Source organism: Sander vitreus, chromosome 10, assembly GCF_031162955.1.
Source record: "Sander vitreus isolate 19-12246 chromosome 10, sanVit1, whole genome shotgun sequence".
NCBI lineage: Eukaryota > Metazoa > Chordata > Actinopteri > Perciformes > Percidae > Sander > Sander vitreus.
Window position 1 is genome coordinate 23,239,369 of NC_135864.1, and position 25,470 is coordinate 23,264,838.

The window sequence follows — 25,470 nt, forward strand, 5'->3', positions numbered from 1 at the left end:
AACATTGTTTTCTGTTGGAGATGGTAAGTCCCTTTGGGGTGGACTTTGGGCTTTTTCACTTTGTTAACCTATAACGTGCACAAAAAAAGATATGTAACACAATAAAGGAAAGGGAAAAAGTCAAAAAGCAAATGTGAGCAATATGTCTAAAGAGCCAGATGGGATATTATACATATTATGTTGTGTTGTTACCACGCCGAACCAGCTCGTGGCAGTGGTGCTCCCTGTTGAAGAAGAAGAAGAGCTACGTGGACCAATGGGAGCTGAGTGAGGTGCCAGCAGCCTTCAGATGAACCGTCCTGCCTGGGTCGCTTCTGTCCTCATCCGCTCAAAATTTGAGGTAATGCGGACCTGAAGGGACACCACATCTCTCTACCGGCAGCTCGCAGCCGTTAGTACTCTATCAGTCCGGCAGGGTCCTCTCACATGACATGGGCCAAACTCAGTTCAACATCTGGCCTCTTTAAGAATCCATTTGACACCTGCTGACTCGGTGCGAATACGTGTAGCTGTCATGTAGAGCACAACACGAGCCAATGCTAACACAACGAGTCAAATGAAAGTAACAAATAGAGTTAATAGTGTCATCGTGTACCTTTGGCCGTGCAGAACAGGGCGACACTAAAACAGCGCATTAGTGAATGGGGCCTGGTGAGAGCTGTGTCTCGGTCTGTGTGTTTCAGTCCCCATGCATCTGATGTCCAGCAGGGCCGCCGGAGGAGCGGCTCTCCTGCTGCTGCTGCTGCACTACTGTCACATAGCCAGCACCCGCGGACACAAGGTGAGTTCTACTACATTCTGTCCTTGTTCACGTCCTACACAGATAAAAAGCGGCTGTTCTTCTAGAAAGCTGTGCACCAAATATACAGTGTGTGTGTGTGTGTGTGTGTGTGTGTATAGTCTGACTCTGCCTTAGCTGTGATGGAGAATACAGGAGGAGGTGATGAAGAGGAGGAGGTGACGGTGGAGGAAGATGGAGATTTAGAGGTGGTCCAACCTACTGAGGAGTGGCAGACTCTGCAGCCAGGTAGGGCTGGGCAATACATCAATATTATATTGATATCCATATATTGGACTAGATATCGTCTTACATTTTGGATATCGTAGTATGACAAAAGTGTTGTCTTTTCCTGGTTTTAAAGGCTGCATTACAGTTAAGTGATGCCATTTTCTGAACCCACCAGACTGTTCTAGCTGTTCCTTTATTTGCCTTTACCCACTTATTATTATTATTATAGCCACATTACTGATGATTATCTATCTAAATTCTTATTGTGTTAATATTTTGTAAAAGCACCAACAGTCAACCCTACAATATCGCCACAATATCGACATCGACCCTTCAATATCGACATATTTGGTCAAGAATATCGTGATATGTGATTTTTTTTCTCAGTGTGGCCCAGCCATGCAGCCAGGTATACTGTACTGGAGGTGTTCTGTGTAGAAGCAGTAGGGTTCAGCACAGTGCTCAGTGCACGCCTGCCTATTAGGTTGCCTTTATAAAGTGTGTGCGTGTGCATGTGTGCGTGTGTAGGCCAGGCAGTGCCAGCAGGTTCCCATGTGAGGCTGAATCTGCAGACGGGTCAGAGGGAGGTCCGACTGGGAGAAGAGCAGCTAAAATACTGGACCCAGGAACACAGGTTGGACTCTCCTCTTTAACACTTTGAAGAAGCAGCGGTGACTACAGTCTGAATCTCCTCTGAGCAGTTTGTGTGTGTGTTTGTGTTTGTGTGTGTGTGTGTTGCAGAGAGACAGAAGAGAGCCGGCCCTCCTTCAGTCCCACTGAGCTCAAACGGGCCATGAAGAAGATAAAGGAGGACATGAACCCCGCAAGCAAAGACCAGCAGCAGGTAACAGGACGGCATGTTTATTAAAGATCTAGCAGGTAACTTGTAAACTGTCACTGTATCCTGACAGCAGCATGTTACACAGATCGTCAGATATAGTCTGCCTCAATGGATGTACATTTCAAGATACAGTCTGACATCCGGCACAATGTCCCTCCCCTCTCGCTGTCTCCGCTATCAGGGCTTAGCTCCGTCCAGGACAGTTGTGATTGTTTTAAAGAAGTAGAAACCCCTGTCCCAGAGTAGACAGGCACTGTAGCCAGACCTTACTCAGCGCTGTGTAGATGAGTCTGGCAATAAGGAACTAGATCATCTGTGTTCCTCTGCCTCCTCCTGGTGCTGCTAACGTTGCCTGTAACTTCCCACCACGCCTGAAGATCAACAACCAGTCAGCAATGTTGGAGACATGTTTTTGAAATACACAGTATGATTCCTTAGTAATGATTCTTATTTTGTGTGCATAATCCTTTTATTCCTAACTACAACTGTGTGTGTGTGTGTGTGTGTGTGTGTGTGTGTGTTTGACTCTAAGTCGTTTCGTCCTCTGGAGGAACTAAAGAGGGACATGGCTCAGCTGGACCTGCTGGTGGAGACGGATGTTCAGGTACATCGCAGCAGGCCATGTTGCATTACAAAAAACACAAGAATGTGATGTAAATCATAAAAATATCGATAACACTGATGTATATTTTGAAAACAATAAAACAATGGGCAGCTCAACAGAAAAACGTTCCAGCTCCTCAAAAGGTGTGTGTGTGTGTGTGTGTGTGTGTGTGTGTGTGTGTGTCTGTGTCTGTGTGTGTGTGTGTGTGTGTGTGTGTGTGTCTGTGTGTGTGTGTGTGTGTGTGTGTGTGTGTCTGTGTGTGTGTGTGTGTGTGTGTGTGTGTGTGTGTGTGTGTGGAGCATAGATAATGAGGCGCCTGCTGGAGAGCTTTAACAGCAGCGAGTCGACTACAGAGCAGAAACTGAGTGTCCTGATGGAGCTGGAGTACCTGGTGCATCAGGTAGCAACACACACACACACACACACACACACACACACACACACACACACACACACTAGAATGTGGATCGGGCCGCATTTTTCTGTCCGAGCCCGGCCCGTGTCCGACAGGCATTAAGATATTTATGTCCGAGCCCGACACAGTTAAAATCTCATTTTTTTTTCTCATACTAATGACACATGTAGGCTACGTTTTTGTGTGGAAAGCCCGCTTTTATTAAGCAACTGTAGGAAGGCATTCAGAAATGTCAACAGATGAGGCATCAGCGCACACAGGGCAACAAGCGCACGTTAACACAGGCGCGCACAAGAGGCCCAATCATATAGCCAATGGAAATTAAATTAACATAGGCCTACCAAAAATGGCCCAAGCTAACAGAACAAAATCCCAAAAATTCACACAAGAGGTTCTGTGGACCTAGGTCTCTTCATGAAATTCAAATCAACACGAGTGTCCCCGGCGAAGTAACATTAACATAACATAAATGCAGCTTATTGAAATGAAAATCACTTTTACCATTTTCCTCGGCTACTAAACTGCATGTGTGTGTCTTTGTGTCTTTGTGTCTTTGTGTGTGTGTGTGTGTGTGTGTAGGTGGATAACGCCCAGACTCTGTGTTGGATGGGGGGTCTGCAGCTTCTGCTGGAGGGTCTGAACAGCTCTGACTTCAGACTGCAGCAGAGCTGTGCCTTTGTCCTGGGATCTGCTGTGTCCAGGTACAAACAGCTGACTGCAAGCCCACGGTTCACATCCAGAAACTGCGTTATGACATCACATGTCTGAGAGGTCTGGCAAATCACCACAGGACTGGATGGAGTTAAAGGACAATTCCGGCGCAAAACGAACCTAGGGGTTATTAGCAGATGTGTAGCCACTCTGTCGCTCTCTGGGTTTTCATGCTAATCGAATGAGTTTTTAGCTTGAAAGGCGATAGCGCGCACCGCCGATTAGCTTACAGCGCTAGTATTCGGGGCACAGGGAACGTAAAAAACAAATCGCTATTTAATGTTTCATATGGAGTAAATCAAAACACACGTCAGTAGCCTGAAGACACTTCAGACACGTAGAAATGATTGACTCACTAACAGCCGTTCTCCAGGCTGACAGTAAAATGACCTTTAGTGTGAAATCAGTGGAATGTTCCTTTTTGAAAGTCCTTTCATAGAAAAGGGTCTACAGGTTTGGAGAAGTCTTAATTTCCCTTTCTCAACATTTCTGATCTGGGCGTTAGAGAATAGAGAAGTGACCTGCTGTTAAAGCATCATTCAGCCAATAACACCACGGGTTTACAGTTCACATATTTAGCATCATGAACACAACACGGCAACCCACAAATTGATTTAGTGTCTTTGCTTTCCACCTCTGTGCCTAAACACAAAGAGTGGCAGGATGCCAGAGGTCCCATGATGATGTGGTGTGGTCTTGTGTCCTGCAGTAACCCGCTGGTCCAGGTGAAGGCTGTGGAGAGCGGCGCTCTGCAGACGCTCCTCACCATGCTGGCCACAGCACAGCCACTGCCAGTCACAAAGAAGGTACCTGTGTTGTAGTAAATTATAGATCCGATGCCAAGGCCAGATTAATGGCTCGGACCTGAACGCCAACTGCCTTTTTTTTTTTTTTTTTTTTTTTATATATAAATGCTTTTCCTGTTTATCTTCAAAGTATGAAAAAATCCCAAAAGGTCTTTAGAAAAATCCACAGAGTCAGAATCGGATGCAAAAAGAGTTTAATGTGCTCGAAAAAGTTCAACACACACAAAAAAGAGTAAGTTCGCAAAGGCTTATTGAAGAGTTCCTTTATTATATGCTGGTGTCGCCTTTATAGCTGCCAAAAAAAATCCTCCAATAACTGTTTTTAGGACATGCTGTTTGAGAATCCAATTGGATACTTTGGAGTCTAAGGACCGCCTCCTTAGGACAGTCGTTTTTAGCTGAGTCTGCATCTCTTGAACCAAAGTCTGGGGCCTTGGCTCTGTGCCAGTCTCTGACTCAGTAGCCGTGCAGCAGCGACTAGGGGTGTGACTAAGGGGGGGGGGTGGGGAGGACCTGGGACTTATCTCAGGCAGACACATAGACGTCACCTGTCCATTACCCCGTTTGCACGTACATGGCTATTTTGAAATTCCCTTTGTTTGTGCCCTTTGTTTACACGCAAACGGAGAGAATTCACCTCTGAAAATGATTCTTTTGGAAAACTTTGTTTGCACGTTTGCACGTCAACTGAGAAAAACGGAGGTTTCATCTTTGCTCAAAAGAGAAAGAGGAAGTGATTCGTTGCTGTTGTTGCTATTTTCGGGATTCTGATAACGTGGCTAACGTGGGCTTGAGCTTCTCGTTACACTGCCAGCTACAGGTTTGGCGTGCTCTTGGCAGCATATACACACGGGTACGTGTAAACGAACACTTTTCTGAAAACTGACAGCTGTGCACGATGTTATTTTTGAAAACGGAGAGGGTGAAATGTCATTCATGAAAATAGCCGGCCACGTGTAAACGTAGCACATACCACATTGGAACACATCATGTATTTGCCCATAATTTAATTATAAACCAGATTTTATCAGATTTTGACACAACACCTGCACATGGTTCTTGTTATTATATGATTCACAAAGAGGATCCAGCTGTAATGTTTCCTCTGTGTGGGGCTGTCCTCCTGTCAGGTTCTCTTTGCAGTGGCCTCCCTCTTACGTAACTTCCCTTACGCACAGCGCCACTTCCTGACCCATGGAGGGCTGCAGGTCCTATCAGAGCTGTTCAGGGCCGATGGAGGGGGAGTCCTGCGTACGCGCATCGTCACCATGTTATACGACATGATCAGTGAGAAGGTACAGCAAAGGAAGTGTTTTTGGGAGGGAGACGTAGTAACTTTAGCCTTCTGCAGACTCTGATGCTGTCTGTCCTGCCTCCCCCAGGAGCTGATCTCTCAGGCCGGCCTGGACCTGGGGCTGGACGCCGCCCACGAGGAGCGTCTGCGTCAGTACTCGGCTGTGTCTCTGCAGGGGGAGTTGCGGGAGAAGGGGTGGTGCAGTCTGGTGCCTCAGTTGCTGGAGTCCACGGAGCACGACTACCGAGAGAAGGTGAACACACTCGTCGGAGATGATTGACACTAATCATGTCCATTGTTTGTCTGGCTAAACGTGTGTGTGTGTGTGTGTGTGTGTGTCTGTGTCGTTCTCTCAGGCTCTGCGGGCCTTGTTGGCGATGGCTCCCGTGTGTTTGGATCAGTACCGCTCGGACGGCTCTTTGCTGGGCTCCCTGCTCTCTCTCAGAGAACAGTACCTGGAAATGGTCCAGTCAGAAATGATTGTAGGAGAGGAGAACGGCTACTTTGGAGAGATTGTAGAACTTATAAATGCTCTACAAGTCAAAATAAAATGATGAAGAGTGAACTGACTTCTAGACGGACCACAGAGGGACAAGCTCCTCCAGACATGAGTGTCCTGCACGTTGGGCTGACCCTGGAGACGGAGCACTCATCGGTTCATCATCAGTATGAACTCCATTACCAAGGTTTCACCTGTGGCCTTAGACCATTGTTTGGACGAGGGTGGGGATCAGTCTTTTTCCAGGGACTGTCACTGTAAGATATTTTGTGTTCAGAATAAATTCATAATTAAAAAAAATGACTGTGTTGTGTTTGTGTATCACCTCTAGTCAATCTGGGACCATCGGCTCTCAGGCTGACGAGGACTCACCCTCCGGTGGCATCTGCCAATATTTCTGGTGTTCCGGTAGCCAGTCTCACATAGCCAGACCTTCCTCCACAGCGCTGCGGAGGAAGTTATGGATGGTGTTTTTACTTAATAGAAGACCTCATGTTACCGCAGTCCAAAAAAATTGCCATTACATAAGTAAAAGTCCTGAATTTAAAATGTTACTTAAGTAAAAATAAAAAGGTTTTAACAGAAAAATGCAAAAGCGGTGGGGCAGTGTGGATGAAGGAGTTTTTACGTGCCTTTTTACGTTTCTTTTGGATTGTGTGGACTTTTGGAGCATATTGTTTACTCATAATAAACATAAATACATTATTTTCTTATTTGTTGTACATAATTCAACCGAACTATAGCCAAGGTGGAAATGACGCTGAATAAAATGACTCTGTATGAAAGCGTGAGTTACCTTGATTTATTTTCTTGTCCTGAAGAGCACATGTGCCTGAAGATTCACCTTCAACTAATACTTCCTTTTCACTATTATTTCCATGGTTACCAAGTAAATAAAATATTTAAGGTGGGTCTGTTAAGGTGGATTTTGTTGAGGGAGGTGGACATGACGGAAAACCTGGGGACAGACTTATTTTATTCCAAAAATAGTTTAAAATTGTGATATATTGTCCTTAATCGCTGTTACACACCAACCAGACGGCCGACCGTCGGCAGATGCCCAGGTGGGTGGGCATCTGCCAACAAGCCGGGTTCAAACAATAATTACTGCAGCTCTCATACAGTGACTCAGAAGATTAATGCAGCAGGCCAGATACACCACTCATAGCCAAGCACACACATACACACACGTACGTGCGCATGTATCCTCACACAGTTTTCACACTTGCACATATGGTCAAAATAATGTCATATCTGTAGTGACTATCCATCCATCCATCCATCTTCATCCGCTTATCCGGGGTAGGGGTCGCGGGGGCAGCAGCTCCAGCAGGGGACCCCAAACTTCCCTTTCCCGGGCCACGTTAACCAGCTCCGACTGGGGGATCCCGAGGCGTTCCCAGGCCAGGTTGGAGATATAATCCCTCCACCTAGTCCTGGGTCTTCCCCGAGGCCTCCTCCCAGCTGGACGTGCCTGGAACACCTCCCTAGGGAGGCGCCCATGCAGGGGGCATCCTTACCAGATGCCCGAACCACCTCAACTGGCTCCTTTCGACATGAAGGAGCAGCGGCTCTACTCCGAGCTCCTCACGGATGACTGAGCTTCTCACCCTATCTCTAAGGGAGACGCCAGCCACCCTCCTGAGGAAACCCATTTCGGCCGCATGTACCCTGAATCTCGTTCTTTCGGTCATAACCCAGCCTTCATGGCCATAGGTGTATTGACTAAATATATCTAAATAAGCCACTGACATGTTGCTAGCGTTAGACTCGCTTCTCTGATCCTAACGGCTCCAAATATTGAGCTCTTCTGTGTGATTACGTTACTGCGGAAGTAAGGTCAAAAGTTCAATGTGTGCTCCACCCTTTGGCCGAATACGATCACCTGTGTTTTTTAGCCTAAAAATAATCGGTTTGTTTTATTAATGTATTTATTCATTTTTCAAATATAAATTATACTATTTACACATTAACGATTTTTGATTTATTTATAAATCAACCACAGCAATTTTTGGGGGTGCTAAGGGGGTGCTATGGCAATCCTAGGGGTAGCTACAGCACCCCCTAGCCCCTCCCTGGCGCCCTTGCAAAAGCATTTTTAAAAGATTTGGTGGTTACTAGGATGTTGGAGCATGAACTTGATAATGACAATGTATTTGTGCATTTGTTTGTTTATTTATTTACAAAAAAAAGGCCAAGGACACAATAAGTGCCTGTAGTTGGAGAATCACTGATAGACACAGAACACAAGTATCAATCTGAAAACGAGTATTTTTTTAATGATGACTATTGTATTGAATTAATGAAGCTTTTGTTGTAGAATATTATTAAAGTACGAAACATCTGCATGAGTAGATGATTGAAATAAATAAACATGTAAGTAATGAATGTGCTTCTGTGTAACTTTATTTCTTAATAGTATTTATGAGAGGGGTGCACTTTTTTTCGCCTGAGCGCACCTGTCCCCCAAAATGTCTGTGTATGCGCTGATTTAGGTCCTGTCCTCAGGATTGAGTCCACGCTCCGGATGCTAGCAAGGAGTCACCTTGCCTAGTCTCTGTAGGAGCCGACTAGGAAGACCCGTCCTACCGAGGAAGCATCCTTGACTATGAGAAGCACCGAGGGCGTGTGGTCTTATCGAGGCTTTTATTGTGAAAGGTCCAACCGGTAGTACAAACAGCTGACGGAAATAATAAAGTGTCATTGTTTCGGAGGAAGGTTCGTAACCAACAGAGGTTGTTGATGTGTGAACGGTAACGTAATATCTTCTGCTGGTTCCGTCACTTTCAGTGTTTCAGTGACGTCATTTAATAAAGCGCGCTATCGCCGAAGTAGCTAACGCTAGCAGCTGGTGAGTTACGTATGTTAGCATGCTAGCAGCTACCACTGTGTGTGGCTACAATATTCATTTCTCTGTGTTTTCCTTTAAAGAAACGTGTGTGTGTGTGTGTGTGTGTGTGTGTGTGTGTGTGTGTGTGTGTGTGTGTGTGTGTGTGTGTGTGTGTGTGTGTGTTGTAATACCGGTAGTGGGGATACCTCTATGTTATTGTAATGAAACAGCAGATAACGCTATGATCTACTACATAATGCAGGCTACTACAGATATTATCTATGTAGATTCTTGTGTCAGCATTAGCGGGTGTCTGATTTACACTAGGAGGACACCTTCTGTAACGCCTTAATAATATAATGTTATGTTGTGATGATAACAGGACATGCCAGCCTTCATTAACCAAGAGAGATACATGTCCCCATCAATGGTGCAGCTTTCCCAGGATTCCCATGTGTTTGTGTCCTGCTGAATGCTTTGGCTGCAGGTGGACTGCTTTAGTCAGCGCCATGTCCCTGTCCACAGGTGTGCTGGTGAGAAGTGATGGAGCTGTCTCAGAGGGACAGGCTGTCAGAGCTGGTGGAGGAGCTGACCACATCAGGACAGCCCCAGCTCCACCAGGACAGGATGAAGGAGGTCAAGAAGATCTGCAGGTGAAGAAGCTGAAAGAAGCAACTCTTAGAAAACCGCTTATTTATTAAACAGTTATAATAGACTTGTATATTCTCTGATACGATACCATCGTTTTAGGCCGTATCAGAGACTTATGTCTTTATCTGTCGATACTTGTATCTGTATCAGAACAACTTCATTGGCAGCCACTACATGGTAAAGTACTTCCTGTATCAGTACACTATGAACTCCGTTAGGCTCTGTCTGCAGACATCTCTAAATCTACTTGTAATACTTTTAACATGTAATCCGGATTCTGAACTGGGCTCAGGCCACAGTCTTCAGGTTGCCGTGGCCCTTTACAGGTTAATCACATCTTTGATGATGCAACACTGGAACACTGAACCATACCGACACGTCACTGCACCCCCACCCATCCATCCATCACTCAGGGGTCGAGTGGACGCACTCCACTCACCTGCCTGAGACGTTTCCAATATCACACTGCTGGTGTTGCCTTTGGTTGGAACTAAAACATATTGCATGCTGTCAGCACTCAATGGCACAACGTGATCTGTACTTGTACTAAATAAATGCAACATGATATAAGTACATCATTATTCAAGGTTAATATTCTTGCATCAGTATTACTATTAACATGTCTCTTTGAACAACGTCTCTCTAGACAGCTTGATGGCAAAAGATTTTGGGGAAACCATCTGAGACATTTATGGTGAAGTCGTTGTTAACATTTTTATTTATTCAGGGAGGGCCATTGAGAGCAAGCTCTTTTCCAATGACTCCCTGATTACAGCACAAATAAAAAGAAATGAAACCGATCTCAATTACAGTACAAATAAATAATCGGATCATAAAAATAATCGGATCATAAAACAAAAGAGGACCAATTTTTCTCCTCAGTTTTTTGGTTAGATCTTTCACACATAATATGTGTGTTAATGTGTAATATGTATATAACATACACACATTAATTACAATAACTTTAATGAGATCGATAAGTTTCTGAGTTACCTAAGAACAAAATATAAATGTAAAAAGGTGGTGTAAGTAGGTAGGTGTAATAAGCAAATGCTTCAACCTACAGTACACCTTTTCGGTCAGTATTGATTAGAAACGAGTTAAGATGACACTGTATGAATTGCGGTGACACTTTTCTTTCTTTTTTGTTACCATTTATGTTATGTATGTGATGTGTATACATGTGATCAAACTAAACTAAAGTATTCCTTCATGTTATCCGTAATCTAATGAAAGATACTGATTCAAGGTTGACTCTGTGTGTCTGGTTACTCGCAGAGTGTCTAATGACTGCATCGAGCACGTGTACCACTCGCTGATGTCTCAGCTCAACCAGGAACATGCTGAGGTCCGGCTGTCGGCCTTCCAGATCGCCACTGAGCTCTTCTCCAGGTCTCACCACTTCAGAACGCTGCTGGTGGACAACTTCCAGGTACTGGCGTCACTGGGCTGCCACTTAGTTTCCCTGCCAGTGTCACCTGACAGCTTGTTATGGACGCCTGGACTGTGTAAATAAAACAAACTGCATTGCGTACATGTGTTCTTGGGATTATAGCTTCTGTAAATATATCTTCTTGTGTGTGTCATGTTCCCATCCTCTGTTCTCCTTCTCCCCTCGTCTCTCTTAATCCCCCCCCCCTTTGGAGGAGCTCTTGGAGCTGACAGTAGAGACGGACTCGGAGCAGCCCCTCCCCCCGCCGAAGGAAGTAGCCAGGAAGCTGAGGTCACTGGCCATCCAGACTATCCAGTCATGGCAGGCCTCTTATGGCTCAGCCTATAAGAAGTTGGCGCTGGGCTACCACTTTCTCAAACAGGTTAAGAAGGTGAGGGATATAAAACTAGTAGACTTTTTCTGTTGTTGCTGCCAGACAAACTGTCTAACAGCTTCATAAACACACTTCAAATTGCTGTGCTGTTGGGAATTACAAGATTACAAGATAATGTGAAAATCTTTCTGCTTGGACTGTGTTTCCCACGCTGTGTGTGATGTGTGTAAGTAACAGTGTGTCCATGCTGTGTGTGATGTGTGTAAGTGACAGTGTGTCCACGCTGTGTGTGATCCAGCTGTAAGTAACAGTGTCTCCATGCTTTCAGGTGGACTTCCAGGATGCTGAGGCCAGGACAGTATCAGAGAGGAGGCGGGAGGAGGAGAGACAGAGGAAGATGGAGAGCATCTACAAGGAGAGAGTGGAGGCAGCCTCCAAAGACATGGAGGGTAATCACCAAAACTACTGCGAATGACACTAGATGTGTTCTTGGTCCGCTGAAGGTCTGGGATGAACCTTTCTTCCCAAATGAAGCAGAGATTCAACGTGAGATTTCCATATTGTGTCTTTATCAGAGTCGTGTCAGGAAATAGAGGCAACGTTGACAGAGATGGAATCATGCATGAGCCTGCTACTTCCCGGGTTTGACCGTACAGACGTCCAGACAACCAATCGCAGCCCTCCCAGCTCCCAGCTGGCCAATGCATGTCCATCAGCTGATGAGCAGCCCTGCTGCAGCAGAGACCTGAAGGAGGACAGGAGAGGAGGGATGATACAAGAGGAGGAGGAGACGAAGGAGAGGAAGCATGAAGAGAGCAGGGAAGGGAAGGAGAGAAAAGAGGTAGAAGATCGGGAGGGAGGGGAGGAGGGCAGTAGTGAAGAAGAGGAGGGGGGGCCTCCTGATGGCGATGTGTTTATCCGGAGCTCTGGGCTGGTCTCCCACTCCTACAGTCTGGACCTGGACCTCCGTCCTGGTGAGCTCTCACACACTCCCACACCATGACTGGAACACAGCAGATACAGGGATCCACACTTAGAATGTGCAGCGTCTCAAAGGTGGACAGAATAGTAGAGACACTACAAACATCACTTCCCTTGGTTTGAGTTGCGGAGATATGTGAAATCAGCTAACTATTTTTAACTAACTATATTTTTGTCCGTTGTCATTTTGGCAGTGTTCTGGGATGATTCGTTCGTTCATGCAATACTTCATCCTTTCATTCCTTTGCTTCTGTTTTCCTTCTCTCTCTTCCAGGTGTTCATGTTAAGGAGACAGAAGATAATGAGGCAGTGGTTTCCACGGTGATAGACCTCCATCGACTGATAATAACCAAACACCTGCCAGCTGTGCAGGGCTGGGTGCAGGTGACATGTCATGAATGATCACATTACAGCATATGGAGAGAAATTACTAATTACATTATTATCAGTATGATATTACTGCTGCTGTGACTTTAGAACTCTGATTCAGTTTTTGTGTGTGCGTGTGTGGTCTGTGTCTGTCTGTGTCTGTCTGTGTCTGTCTGTGTGTGTGTGTGTGTGTGTGTGTGTGTGTGTGTGTGTGTAGGTCTTCACCAGGTCAGGTGCTGAGCAGCAGCTGTTAAGGAGAGCGCTGGATCTGAAGAGGTGTTTAGAAGCTGCGCTGCAGAAACACAAAGAGCTCCACATTGATTACAGGACCAGGGTCCGCAGAGTGGTGAGTGACACACATCATGCTGCTTTTTTAGCTCACTAACACATGGACACACATGGAAACATGGAGGAAGATGTTGAACACCATGTCTACTAGTGTTTTAATTGAATACAAACATATCAATAACTGTAACTGTTATGAACACCACAGGGATAATATAAGGCATGCTTGTATCCTTTCCTTGTTCATTGTTCAAACGGCACTCTGGAGAAATGCTGTTATCTTTGTAACCCAAACCAGTCCTCATGGGTAATGGTTGAGGAAAAATAAACAATTTTCAGCACTTTAACAACAGCACAGGCTGATGATTTAGTTATATATATACATACAGTATTTATCGATAGTGGTAGTATAGAACATGGCCAGCAGGTGGCAGCATCCTACCAGAAATCAAGGAGGACAACAACATCAGTGTGAGACATGGTACAGGAGTTCTCCACAGAGGAGTGATGTGTTGCAGTATTGTAGTACTCAAGACCGGTCTTGGTCTTAAGACCAATTTTTGAAGGTCTCGGAATCACCTGCATTTTTACTCGTTCTTGGAGGACTGAGGATTTTATTTCAAGACCCAAACTGCAGGGATTTCGCTAAACTGCCTGTGCATTGTCTGCTTTATGTGTTAAAACTTTCAAATACTACCAATAACTTGACTTGTATCTAATTTGAAACTTGTTACCATAAACCGTAATGTGAATGCAGGACACAGGAGAAGAATTTCTGGCTGTCTAAAACAAATCCGGTCTTGGTCTTGACTCGGGCTCGCCCTGCCGTGGTCTTGGTCTTGACTCGGTCTCGATACAATCTGGTCTTGGTGATGACTTGGTCTCGGTTTAGGTGGTCTTGACCACCACACTGATGTGTTGATAACGATAAACACTGAAACAGCAGCACAAAGTGCCACATCAGCTGTGGCCACGGCCATCGAACATCTCTATAGTGGAACAGGGATTATTACAGATCGATATAACTTTTAATTGAGTCCTATACAAGCAGAGTTTTGTTCAGCATCTAAGGATTTTTGTCTCTCAAAGGGCTTGCATCGTTGGCATCTGCTCCATTCAAAACTTATTTTCATCACAGTGGGAAAACATTTCAAGTCCAAATTGCAACTTTCTCAGGTATGACGGGATCAACCAGGAGTAGGTGAAGAAATAGTCTTTGTCCACCCCGTAGGTGTGGCTGCAAGCAGCTGGGTGTGTGCACCCCCCAGGTCTACAAGGATCAAAATCTGGTGCTCTCCAAATCACCCTCAATGAAGAGGGTTTGGCTGAGAACTCTCCGTTAGTCCCAATGGGGCCTAGTTTCCATTTGCACCATCTGGTGGCCGTTTAACGAGCTGCAGCTTCAGATGCCGCTTACGAGTCAGACGTGATGCTTGCTGCAGTCTTTAAACTGTGGAAAACTGGGAAAATACAAGCCAGCTTACTATGAAGTCCAATTAAGACTATTGACTACGGAGCTGCAACAAGACATATCTTAATATATCAAGTGTAAAGGCTGAAAGTGATTAAAAAATATATATAAACCCTCTTTGTTTGCTTTCTACCTAAGATAGATAAGTTAGCAAGTTAAATGACCAAATCCCAGTGCAAGTTTTTTTTTTCGTCCCTTTTTATGTATTCCCCTTCTCGTCAAACTCATCCAAACACACAGCTACTGTTGCTCTGTATTCATTTGATGGCTCTGTTCATTCCTGCGTTTCTGTGGGCTCCCAGAGGGAAGTATCACGGCAGAGACAGAGACAGCGAGGATGGAAATATTAACAGTAAAGACAATTGGGAGAGGTGAGATAGCAAGGTACAGCCATAATGCATAATGCATCAGAGACAGAGAGAAGAAATTGGGGAGCAGGGGGGAAGATGTACCCATTCATTGACTTCAACTCCACTAATGTGCCCTGGCATGACAGCTGATATGTCTATCTGGCTGCCTCTGTATCTGGCTTAGCATCGTCATTCTGCTGTAGCTTGATCCGGCACACACTAACCAGCCCTGTGTTGTCATAGAGCTTGCCATGTGAAAAGCTGTTCACTTCAACTAATTGCTTATTTGAGAGGGTTTAATTGGTGCTGAGATGGGCTACCTGCTGCATACGTGCAGTGCTGAGAGATAGAAGAAGAGAATCCACGAGAAATGGACAGCAACCTAATGTTTCAATGAATGCAAAGTACTTTATGGGTTTGGAAAAAAGGCATAAATGTTGTATTGTGTGAATCCATCTTTAGCTGAACAGAGCGGCAGAGTGACAGTGACAGAGCGCCGGGCGTCTGGCTCTGCCTGGTTATCACTGTCAGGGACCAGTCTGCTGCAGCAGCAGGCCCAGCACTGCGATAACCACACAACTTACAGCCCCTTTATCATAATTAGCTTTTCCTTTTTAGCCTTAAAAGGCCTTCCATTACTGGGTCCTTCTCTATCGGGCCACTGACACACCACACGATTGGTTTTTCTCTCAACGGGCCTCTCAATATAGTCTCCCATAACGGGGGCGCTGGATAAAGAGGAGAGGAGTAGTATGGAGGCAGATAGAGAACGAGAGAATGAGACAGAGGGAGGGTTGAGTGAAGAAGCATCTACGTGAAGTTGGAAGACTATTGAAATAGAAATGCACGAGCCCAGTTATTTTCATGGCTGACTGTTCAGTGCATGGTCTCTGAATTTTTGAATGTTTGGTGTTCGCAGAATTTCACAAAGCTAACATATAGCATGTGATTAATGCCTGGTTTAGCCCTGATTTTTCAGCCGGAGCTCCCCGACAAAAGCCCCAGATCAGAGGCAGAGCGGCGCTTGAGCCTGATGCGTGAACTGTTAAAAGACGTTGGTGCCTCGCAGACGTATTCCAGATATCTAGCAGGCTAAATATCTGGAGCTGTCGGGGAGCTACAGCCAATGAGAGTGCAAGAGACGGGCTGAGAGGAAACCAGGGGAAGGGTCGCCTGTTACAATAGGAAGTTTACTGTTTAGTTGTTGTTGCACCGAGAGAAAATAGGCTATGGCTGCATCTCATGTCCCTTATTTGATAGCTCCTCCAGTCCTCGGTCCTCGGCTGAACCAGAAGTTGTTCTGTCCCTCTTCGGTGAAGGCCGTCTCAAAGCTCTTATTTTTGCCCCGAGAAGCGAGCATCGAGGAGGGATCACCGAGGAGAGCAGCCTTCCTGGAAGCCGTGCAGCTGAAGGAGTTGCTAACTCCGCCCAAACAGCTGACAAATTCATGTGACCCATCAGAGGAAAGGACGTCTCATCCCTATAAAACACGTTTGCTCGTTGCCTCTCTCCTCCCACGATCTCCTCGCGTCTCTCCCGGGCCTCCTCGGTGGGAGGGACTAAGACACAAGGAAGGGAGACAAGTGGAGGACTTGAGGAGGCAATTTAAGGGTTATGAGATGCAACCTATGAATAGTAAAGACAGGAGACAGGCTATTTTGTGAGACAACAACACCCCATAAAAGCACTTAGTCCGATCGCTCTTTTTCTTCTTCTTTTTCGCTGCAAAACAGCCAGGGCAAAGTGGAGCGCTTGTTTCTGGCGGACATCCACTCTTGGAACAAAAGTCCCGTTTCATCATGGTATTACGTAATGTCCCATGTCACTTGTCATGTGTGTCTTCATGACAAGGCGTGGTTTGTAGAGCAGACAGAGTCCCGTGTGAACGGTACCGAGATCTGACCACCGTGAACTCAGCTTAGGCTGTTGGTGGTCTTAGCTCCAGTCTACTGTTGTCATGCTAATTTAGCAAGCTCCAGTCTCACCGTCGGGACGCATAGAGCTATGCTTCTTTACACTGAGACTTTGACTTTCTTAATTTGCTTTCACACAGGAAAGGATTTGACCAGTATGGTGACTGGAGATTGCTTTGAATGACACACACATGGTTTGGGTGATTGTATGTGGGCTAGAGCTGTAATCGGGCCTTTAAAGTTAGGCCCGACAGAATTGAAAGTGCATTTTGATTGACAGCTTTTTAAAAGCCTGAACCCGTTGCCAGCTCTTTTGCCTTTTGTCAAGAATGAGTCATTTCTCATTATGCACATGGTCAAAAGTTTTCCAAATCAGACTTTGCTTTCTTTGCCGGTGCAACCAAAACGTAATCGCCAGAGGCCAGCCTCCGTTTCCCCTCCTCAGCATCTATTTTCGCGCTAATCGAGACACATCACCTGACCGCTCATTTACCGCGCAACCCGGAGCGCAAGCCCGGCCCGAGCCCGGACCGAGCCCGGCCCTCCCATTCGCTGTGCATTCCACCATTTCTACTTAGAAAGGCTTGTGAGAAGTGGTGTAAATTGTACGTTTCTTCTGCTGGACTGGATGTCGGAGCATTGAGCTGTTAGGTCGTATGTATCAACAATGTCTTGAAGGCCATCTCTCAGTAGGGTGCTGCGTTCTGGACACAAACTGCCCTCATCTGCCTGGACTAGTGCTGGCATTGACGCCATGTCTGTTTGTATTCCTATTTTTCTCCTTGGCTCTGCATCTCTGTTTTCTTTGTTCATGTAGCACTAATTTCACTGCATAGACAGCCCAGTTGAATGAAAACGCCATCCTTCAAGGCCTGGGTTTCTTTTTCGTTTGCAAAATGTCATGAAATGTGAAAACCATATATTGATTTGTATTATTTAGCTGTTTTGGTGAGAAAGAAAAATAAAACTGATAGTAGAAAGTTATTGCATGTATTTAAATTCCCTGGGACTGCAGCCCTGAATGTTTTCTCCAAAGCCCAGAATCTTTGAGGTTTTAAAAATAGCTTCAACTTTGTGTTATTTCCCCTCAGTCTCTCTGAAGGGACGGGCAAATAAAGGCAGCAAAAGTTCTGTTGCTGGGGAAATATCAACATTCATTCTGTCAACTCTTCTAAAAACAGGTTTCAAGATCAGTAACACTCTTTACGCCAAATTGTTACCCTACCTATGTTATGAAACATAAAAATAGTAGGGATGCACCGAATCCAGATATTTGGGGTTCGGCCGAATACTGAATCCACTGGTTAAGATTCTGCCGAACCCGAAACTGAAACGAGTCCTACTCCCATCCTCAGTCCATTAACGCAGTAAACACATTAATGAAGTAAACAATGTCCACAGCCTCTAAAATAGTTAATGTGTAACCAAGGGTTTCTTATATCGTCTAGACTCAGGTTTGGCTTTAAAATAAAGACACGGGCTTCCAATGCCGGAACCAAGACGGCACTGCACGTCTCACTTTATTCCACCCCAACACAGTCAACCATCAGAAAATACAACACTTTATTCACTTCCGTTTTTCCTGTCACAATAAAAGCTCTATGTTTACTGTAACTTCCTCTTAACCTTCAACTGAGATTACACACTAAAATACCTTACAAATGTAGCTGTTGTAGATGGAGCGCGCCCCCGGACCCTTTCAGGTTTCGGGCTGAGCCCCGAATGTTTACGTCTGGCAACGCCCCTGCTACTGAATATATTAATTTACGTTGGTGTCTAAAAACAAAGTTTACCACTTACAAAGTATCATCATCGTCATATTACAGTTATTAATCTTATAGAGCCACAAATAGATACATTTCCTCATTTCTATGCATCCTGCCAACAGCTGTGTATTAAAAATAAGTTGGGTCTTTCTTTCTCTGCTTCCCAAACAAATGCACACGCAGCAGCAGCCAGATCTTTACGCCACGAGGCGGTGGGGCTCATGGAAACACTAGCACCTTTGACCACAGGGGGCGCCAACATCAACACAAAATCAAAGTTCCTTCCCCTTGCTTTGAGGATTGTGTTCTGTATTAACACTTCCACAGTATCAGAAACAGGCAGCTTTCACCAAGCGTTCTGTATCTCTTTATTGAAGACTGAATGTGTTTAAAGGCAGTTTCCAGTATGAGCTACGCCCAGCAGAATCCCATATGCATCTGTTGAATGCTGCAAACGGAAGACATGGGCTTGTGTTTAGGAAAGGATAAGACATGCAGACTTATTTGAACATATCTGTTTTTAAGAGTGTATTCAGTCACTCTGGGCTCCATTCATACAGGCCCAGGCCTTGTTTACTGCTGATAACCCATCTTATCACAGCACAATGGATGTGGTCGCCTGTTTCTCACTGCAGATAAACAAAGAAAGACTATCCCTCTATTTCTCTCTTCCAACGCTCCCTCCTTTCTGTTTGTATTCATTCATTCTCTGAATGTGTCTCCTTCTCTCAGTTGTACACCAGTACTATGTTTTCCCCCTGCTCTCTTTGCCACTATTTCTCTGTTCCTCTTCATTATGCATTCTGTTCATCTTGTTGTTGCACCTCAGAAAATTGGTTGGTTTGTCTTCTTTCATTAATGGAGTAACAAAAGGAAGTATGGACATACATGTAGAGAGTAAAACTTAAAGGACAATAGCAAACAGTAAAGAAGTTAAGACAACGGTGGAAAAAAGAGCTTTCATAAAATGTCTAATTTCTGATACAAGTATACGTACAAGTATGCTAGCCCAGCCTAAAGGATATTTAGGCTGGATATATTATATATATATATATATATATATATATATATATATATATATATATATATATATATATATATATATATATATATATATATATATGTATATATATGTATATATGTATATATATATATATATATATGTGTATATATGTATATATATATGTGTATATATGTATATATATATATGTGTATATATATACATACACATACATACACACACACACACACACACACACACACACACACAGCGGGGAAAATAAGTATTGAACGCGCCAACATTTTTCTCAGTAAAGATATTTCTGATGAGGCTATCAGCATGACATTTTCACCAGATGTCAGTAACAACCCAAGTAATCCACACATGCAAAGATATCAAACTAATAATAATAATAATTAAGTTGTGTGTAATAAAGTGAAATGACACAGGGAAACATTATTGAACACACTTGCTGAAATTTATTTAATACTTAGTAGAAAAGCCTTTGACAGCTTCAAGACGCCTCCTGTATGAAGAAACTAGTCGCACGCATTGCTCAGCTGTGATTTTTGCCCATTCTTCCACACAAACTGTCTTCAAATCTTGAAGGTTCCGGGGGCATCTTCTGTGAACTCTGATCTTCAGTTCTTTCCAGAGGTTTTCAATTGGATTCAAGTCGGGTGATAGACTGGAACATTCTAACAGCTTGATTTTCTTTCTCTGAAACCAATTGAGAGTTTCCTTGGCTGTGTGTTTGGGATCATGGTCTTGCTGAAATGTCCACCCTCGTTTCATCTTCAGCATCCTGGTGGATGGCAGCAGATTCTTATCAAGAATGTCACGGTACATTTCTCCATTCATCCGTCCTTCAATTATATGAAGTCTGCCAGTGCCAGATGCTGAAAAACAGCCCCACGCCATGATGCTCCCACCTCCAAACTTCACTGTTGGCATGGTGCTTTTAGGGTAATGTGCAGTGCCATGTCTCCTCCAAATATGGTGTATGCTATGACAGCCAAAGAGTTTGATTTTTTTGTCTCATCTGACCAGATTATATTTTCCCAGTATGTCATTGATTTGTCCAGATGTTGTGCAGCAAACTTTAAGCGAGCTTCCACATGCCTTTTCTTGAGCAGTGGTGTCTTGCGTGGTGTGTGGGCATTGAGGCCATGGCGGTTGCGTGTGTGCGTGCGAGCGTGCGTGCGTGCGTGTGTCATATCACTGACCACAGGCCAAACTGGGCTGCTGGGCTCCTCAAACCCCCAGGGGTCTTTGCAGGGCCCCTGCAGCTTCTCGGGACACTCCAGGTGTCTTTCCCCCCCCTCTCCTCCACCCTCATAGGTCCTCAGTAAAATAAAGAAAAGCACTGTGTCAATTCACTTTGGCAGTAGGCGAGAATGTATGATAATGACTGTTTTGATCCTAGATGGAGACAGGCTGGGGCGGGGGGAAGTGAAGGCGACAGCTGAGAATAAGCTCGTTGACAGGGAAAGGTTTGGGAAGCTCTGGGCTGGCTAATAGAGCTGCCAGCCTAGGTTAGTGAAATAAAGATGTCCCCCTACACATCATATAAGCTGACTGCTCCCCAGAGACAAAGGCTGTGTGTTTGGGGGTGTTGGAGCTGGAGCAGTATAATGGGCTGAAGCAGCGGAGAAGAAGCTATGGAGCGAGAGCGCAGGGAGTGGAGAGCTTTTTTCTCATTAGCGTGGGATCCCATGGGATCCTCTCTGGGTAGTAATGAACAGGAGTGCAAGGTGCTAATGGAGATGTGGGATGTTGTGGCAAATCAAGCCTTGAATAGGTCAGACTCCACTGGAAGCTTTAGGCCTAATTAGGTTGTAAATATGTTGAAATCAGTCAGTGGCAGCGGACTTCCTTTAGCAGAAGAAATATCTGAAAATAATTTTTTGTAACAGTGCTAAAAAAAACTTGATTTGTTAGTTAATGAGGAGCTCAAAATAAAACTGTACGAACGAGGTGTATATAATGTATGATAATAGTACTGATACAATACACTTCTTTCCATACCTTTTTAAAATATTTATTTTACAAAACCCTTTTCTCATTTAACAAAATGAGACAAAGGTTAAAAGCTGTCTAAACACAAGCATGTGCAGGAAATTAGCCTGAATAATAATAATAATTTCAAATTAGTATTTTTAAAGACACATGAACATAGCATCCACCAATGCCACATATCACAGTATGTTTGTCATTAACAGGAATTTAAACTCCATAGAAATCACAGGAAGGCCTTTATGGGGTCCTGCAGGACACCTGTCCCCTGTTAAAATGGCACAATGTCAGGTTTGGGTTGCAAGAAAAATGGAACAAAGTAGCAAAGATTATATCATATCATTAGAAGATTATATTATATCTTATATCAGTCCACATACAAGATCATGCATGCAGTAACCGCACAGTGTCCACAGTTAGTTCAGTTACACCTCTACCTCTCTCGTGTGTGTGTGTGTGTGTGTGTGTGTGTGTGTGTGTGTGTGTGTGTGTGTGTGTGTGTATAATATTCTCAGGAAGATGACTATGTTTAGAAATGCATTTGTGTATAATGTGTTCATTAAGCTAACTGTTTGTCACTTGCTCTCTCTTAGAGGAAATGTCTTGTGATAATGATGGCATTAGAGACACACCGTATTCCCAAAAGACATTTTCCATTTCAGCCTTATGAAATAATGTAGACTGTGTGTGTGTGTGTGTTTCCAGGTGGGAGCTATATTAACTTGTCAGTGTAGACAATGGAGACATCTCTTAAGGCTTCTTCACCTCCTTGTGTTCTCCTCCTCTCACTGTGTGTGTGTGTGTGTGTGTGTGTGTGTGTGTGTGTGTGTGTGTGTGTGTGTGTGATGGTTAACCTGCCCCTCCCCTCCCTGCCATACACCTGACTTATGGCTGTGCAGTAATAATTTGCCAGACCTTGGCAGGCTGAGTGTACATTAGCATATAAATAGCAGATGCACTGAGTGCCCATCACAGTCGACTACATTTAATTTTTGGTTTATAAGATTGAATGGGTTTTTAAATGCAGCGCCATCAAACTTGCCAAGAGACAAATGAAGTCAGGGGAGCAGTTGTCCGAGGCGGCGCCCTCACATCATTTTTATAAAGGATAAGAGTCTTATTTAAGGGAGAGAAGGGGGAGGAGAGAGGGTGAGATGCTAGAGAAGCTGAATAAGCAGACACCTGTGGAAGCAACAACATACTCAAGTTTCTCTTCAGACATGGATTTTTTTTTACCTAGTTATCAATCTTACTCCCTGCTGTAGATACATCATATGATTAAACGTATGTGGACACCCGGACATTACACCCATATGTACACCAAAACCATGGGCATTCTGTGCTGCTACACCAGCCTCCACTCTCCCCTCCAGATGTGGAACCTGGCTGCAGGAATTTGCTCCCATTCAGACACAAGAGCGTTAGTGAGGTCCAACACTGATGTTGGTGATGCAGGTCTGGCTCGCAGTCTGTGTTCCAGTCAACCTCCGTGAAGCCAAAGCTGAAGCTCCTTAAAGCTGCATTCTATCTAAATACCAGCAGGGGGCGACTCCACCGGCTCCAAAAATAAGTCTGTTTCTATTGAAGAAACTGAGCCTAGAAAATGAGCCTACACCTTACTTGATTTATTAGCTCAGTAAACATTTTCATAGTTTTCAAGTCCTCTTCAATAAAGCATGCTGTTCATTTAGTAAATGATTGTAGCAGGGATGCTATATTGGCATGGCTACCTTGTGATTGACGCTGCCACGGGGTCATGCATAGTGTCCTCGGGTTCTTAGTCAGATCGTTCCCCCCCCCCTCGCTCCTCCCCCGCTCCACCCTCTCTTCCAAATATGGTCACTTCTGGCTCCAATAAACCAAGATGGCGACAGGCAAAATTCAAACTCAAGTCTTCAAAAACAGTAGTCCACAAATGAATGGGAGAAGTCAAAGTGGCTACGTCCACTTCTTTAACAGTCTATGTTTCCAGGTCATCCCAAAGGTGTTGGATGGGTTGAGGCCTCTGTGCAGGCCAGTTAAATTCCTCCACACCAAACTGGGAACAACAGGCTTTCATGGAGCTAGCTGTGTGCCCAGGGGCATTGGCTTGTTTTCATTTACATATTCTTATCCTAAAACTTACTTCTTCTTTCCTGTGAGGTTTGCTTGTGCAAGTGTTTGAAGTCAGAGTCACTGATGCATAAAACCTGTTCATTATGAGATATGATCACTAGCATAATCCATACCTCTACAGTGGCCACATAAGGCTGTCTGTTATGTTTGTTTCATTCACTCGTACAAATCTGTTAGCACGAGTGCATGACGCCCATTGTCATGTTGAAACCAAGGGAAATAATTTTGCCTGAAGCAAGTAAAAGTACGTTTTGCATTTGAATAATACATCTTTGATCATAATAAGAAAACCGGATGAAGACTCTCACCAAGAATTCAATGACATTTTTCTATATTTGGATTAGACGACTAATCGATTAGTCGATCGACAGAAAAATAATCGCCAACTATATTGATAATTGATTAATCGTTAAAGTCATTTTTCATCCAAAATTGGCAGAAAATGCTGTTTTCAGCCTCTTAAATACGGAGATTTCCTGCTCTTTTTTGTTTGATATCATCTTAAACTTCAAATCTTAAAGTTCAGCTAACACATAGCTACTAGCATTAGCGCTTGGTGGGCTGTAAACACCGAGTATAAACACAGCTGTAAATTTGCGTGGAATGTAGACTGGTCGTCATTTAACAGTCACAAACTCCACCAGCAGTTAGCAGTTAGTTGGATACAAGCAACCCATTTCTGCACCAGGCAGTCCGTGTTAACACAGCCCACCTCCACTAGTCTTACCCGGCGACAGAGCAACCGGCCTGGTAGCTGGATAGTCCGGTACACTGTTGTTCAGCCATGTTTCCACAACAACAAAAACACAGCAGTCTCTGAACTCGCATTGGAAGTTTAGTTGAAGTTGGAGGTAGTCCAGTTTGTTGTCTAATGAGCGGACACATCTAAAAGTTTTCTGCTGAGACGCCAGTAGCGGAAATTTGAGATGGCTGACGCTCGTTTTGCTTCCAGAAATCTTCGGAGAAAGATGACAGTCCAACCCCCTATGGGCGGGTTGAAAACATGCGGAAGTAGCTCCTACTACTGGCTGTAGTCCATTTGCCTCTGGGCAAAAAAATCTTCCGATGACGCAAACATTTTGGTTTTACATCATCGGAAGATTTTTTCCAGAACCACAATACAGAGATCTCTCGTCTCAAGGGTACATGAGGGAGGGAAGCACGGTCATTCAAAAATACTACAGTGTTTCTGCTGATACAAAGCTTAATGATAAATCTGTGAAGTATCCCTTTAAGGTCTGATACCCAGCCGTGCTCACAGAGCTGGACGGGAGCGTGCACGTGACAGGATTCTTTGGTGTTGCATTGTTATTGGGAGCAGCCTACATATGTAGTGTTTAAGCGGAGTCTCAGATTATAATGTTGGGAAGACTACTGTCTGTTGACACCTTTATTGTGTATATGTGTCATGTTGGCTCTGAGCTAGCGACCTGTCCAGGGAGGATGTGTCTTTGGCCCAAGCTCTTTGGCTTTTTCTCTCCATTACCACAGTTTTTATAAGTGGAAGCATCTGCTCACTGTGAAACACTGAGCTCTGGCTGTAGGGAAGCCAACTGCAGCCATGCATGGGATGTGTGAAGCATACTGGCGTCTTTACCATGGATGGGGATGTGTCACTTTGATTCTACAGTATACTTTAGAATACTATATTTAGTTGTTTGGTCCATCAATAGAAAATCAATCACCAACAATGTCTTAGTATCTTTATTACCTTTATTAGTATCTTGAGTATCTGTTAGTTGTATAAAACAAGCAACTTAAAGATTGAAAAACATTTT

At 44.4% G+C, this 25,470-nt stretch overlaps 2 protein-coding genes across 6 annotated transcripts in view; both read left to right on the forward strand.

The window, feature by feature from the left end:
- The first annotated feature begins 238 nt into the window (after positions 1 to 238).
- sil1 (SIL1 nucleotide exchange factor) lies at positions 239 to 6,958 on the forward strand. Of its 4 annotated transcripts, none has more exons than XM_078261003.1 (12): positions 239 to 340; positions 684 to 781; positions 901 to 1,027; positions 1,538 to 1,643; positions 1,751 to 1,853; positions 2,383 to 2,454; positions 2,759 to 2,854; positions 3,449 to 3,570; positions 4,290 to 4,386; positions 5,517 to 5,681; positions 5,769 to 5,933; positions 6,037 to 6,498. In XM_078261003.1, the coding sequence occupies exons 2-12, from the start codon at positions 689 to 691 to the stop codon at positions 6,232 to 6,234; spliced, it is 1,344 nt and encodes a 447-aa protein (XP_078117129.1). In that variant the 5' UTR covers positions 239 to 340; positions 684 to 688; the 3' UTR covers positions 6,235 to 6,498. The 4 variants fall into 4 exon arrangements, 2 of the variants coding, with proteins under 2 accessions (XP_078117129.1, XP_078117130.1); XR_013502620.1 differs by adding an exon at positions 6,511 to 6,958 and having other exon boundaries at positions 254 to 781; positions 6,037 to 6,403; XR_013502621.1 differs by adding an exon at positions 6,511 to 6,958 and having other exon boundaries at positions 254 to 781; positions 6,037 to 6,366.
- Positions 6,959 to 8,835: 1,877 nt separating this feature from the next.
- The window catches only part of uvssa (UV-stimulated scaffold protein A), a 37,794-nt gene continuing 21,159 nt past the window's right edge, over positions 8,836 to 25,470 (forward strand). Inside the window, exons 1-8 of one of the 2 annotated variants that reach the window (XM_078261006.1) lie at positions 8,836 to 8,897; positions 9,535 to 9,662; positions 10,939 to 11,092; positions 11,307 to 11,483; positions 11,755 to 11,875; positions 12,002 to 12,400; positions 12,682 to 12,791; positions 12,994 to 13,122. In XM_078261006.1, coding sequence (XP_078117132.1) covers positions 9,553 to 9,662; positions 10,939 to 11,092; positions 11,307 to 11,483; positions 11,755 to 11,875; positions 12,002 to 12,400; positions 12,682 to 12,791; positions 12,994 to 13,122 — 1,200 coding nt within the window. In that variant the 5' untranslated portion in view covers positions 8,836 to 8,897; positions 9,535 to 9,552. Of the gene's footprint in view, positions 9,031 to 9,534; positions 9,663 to 10,938; positions 11,093 to 11,306; positions 11,484 to 11,754; positions 11,876 to 12,001; positions 12,401 to 12,681; positions 12,792 to 12,993; positions 13,123 to 25,470 lie in introns of both variants that reach the window. The other variant, XM_078261005.1, reaches the window with a different exon arrangement.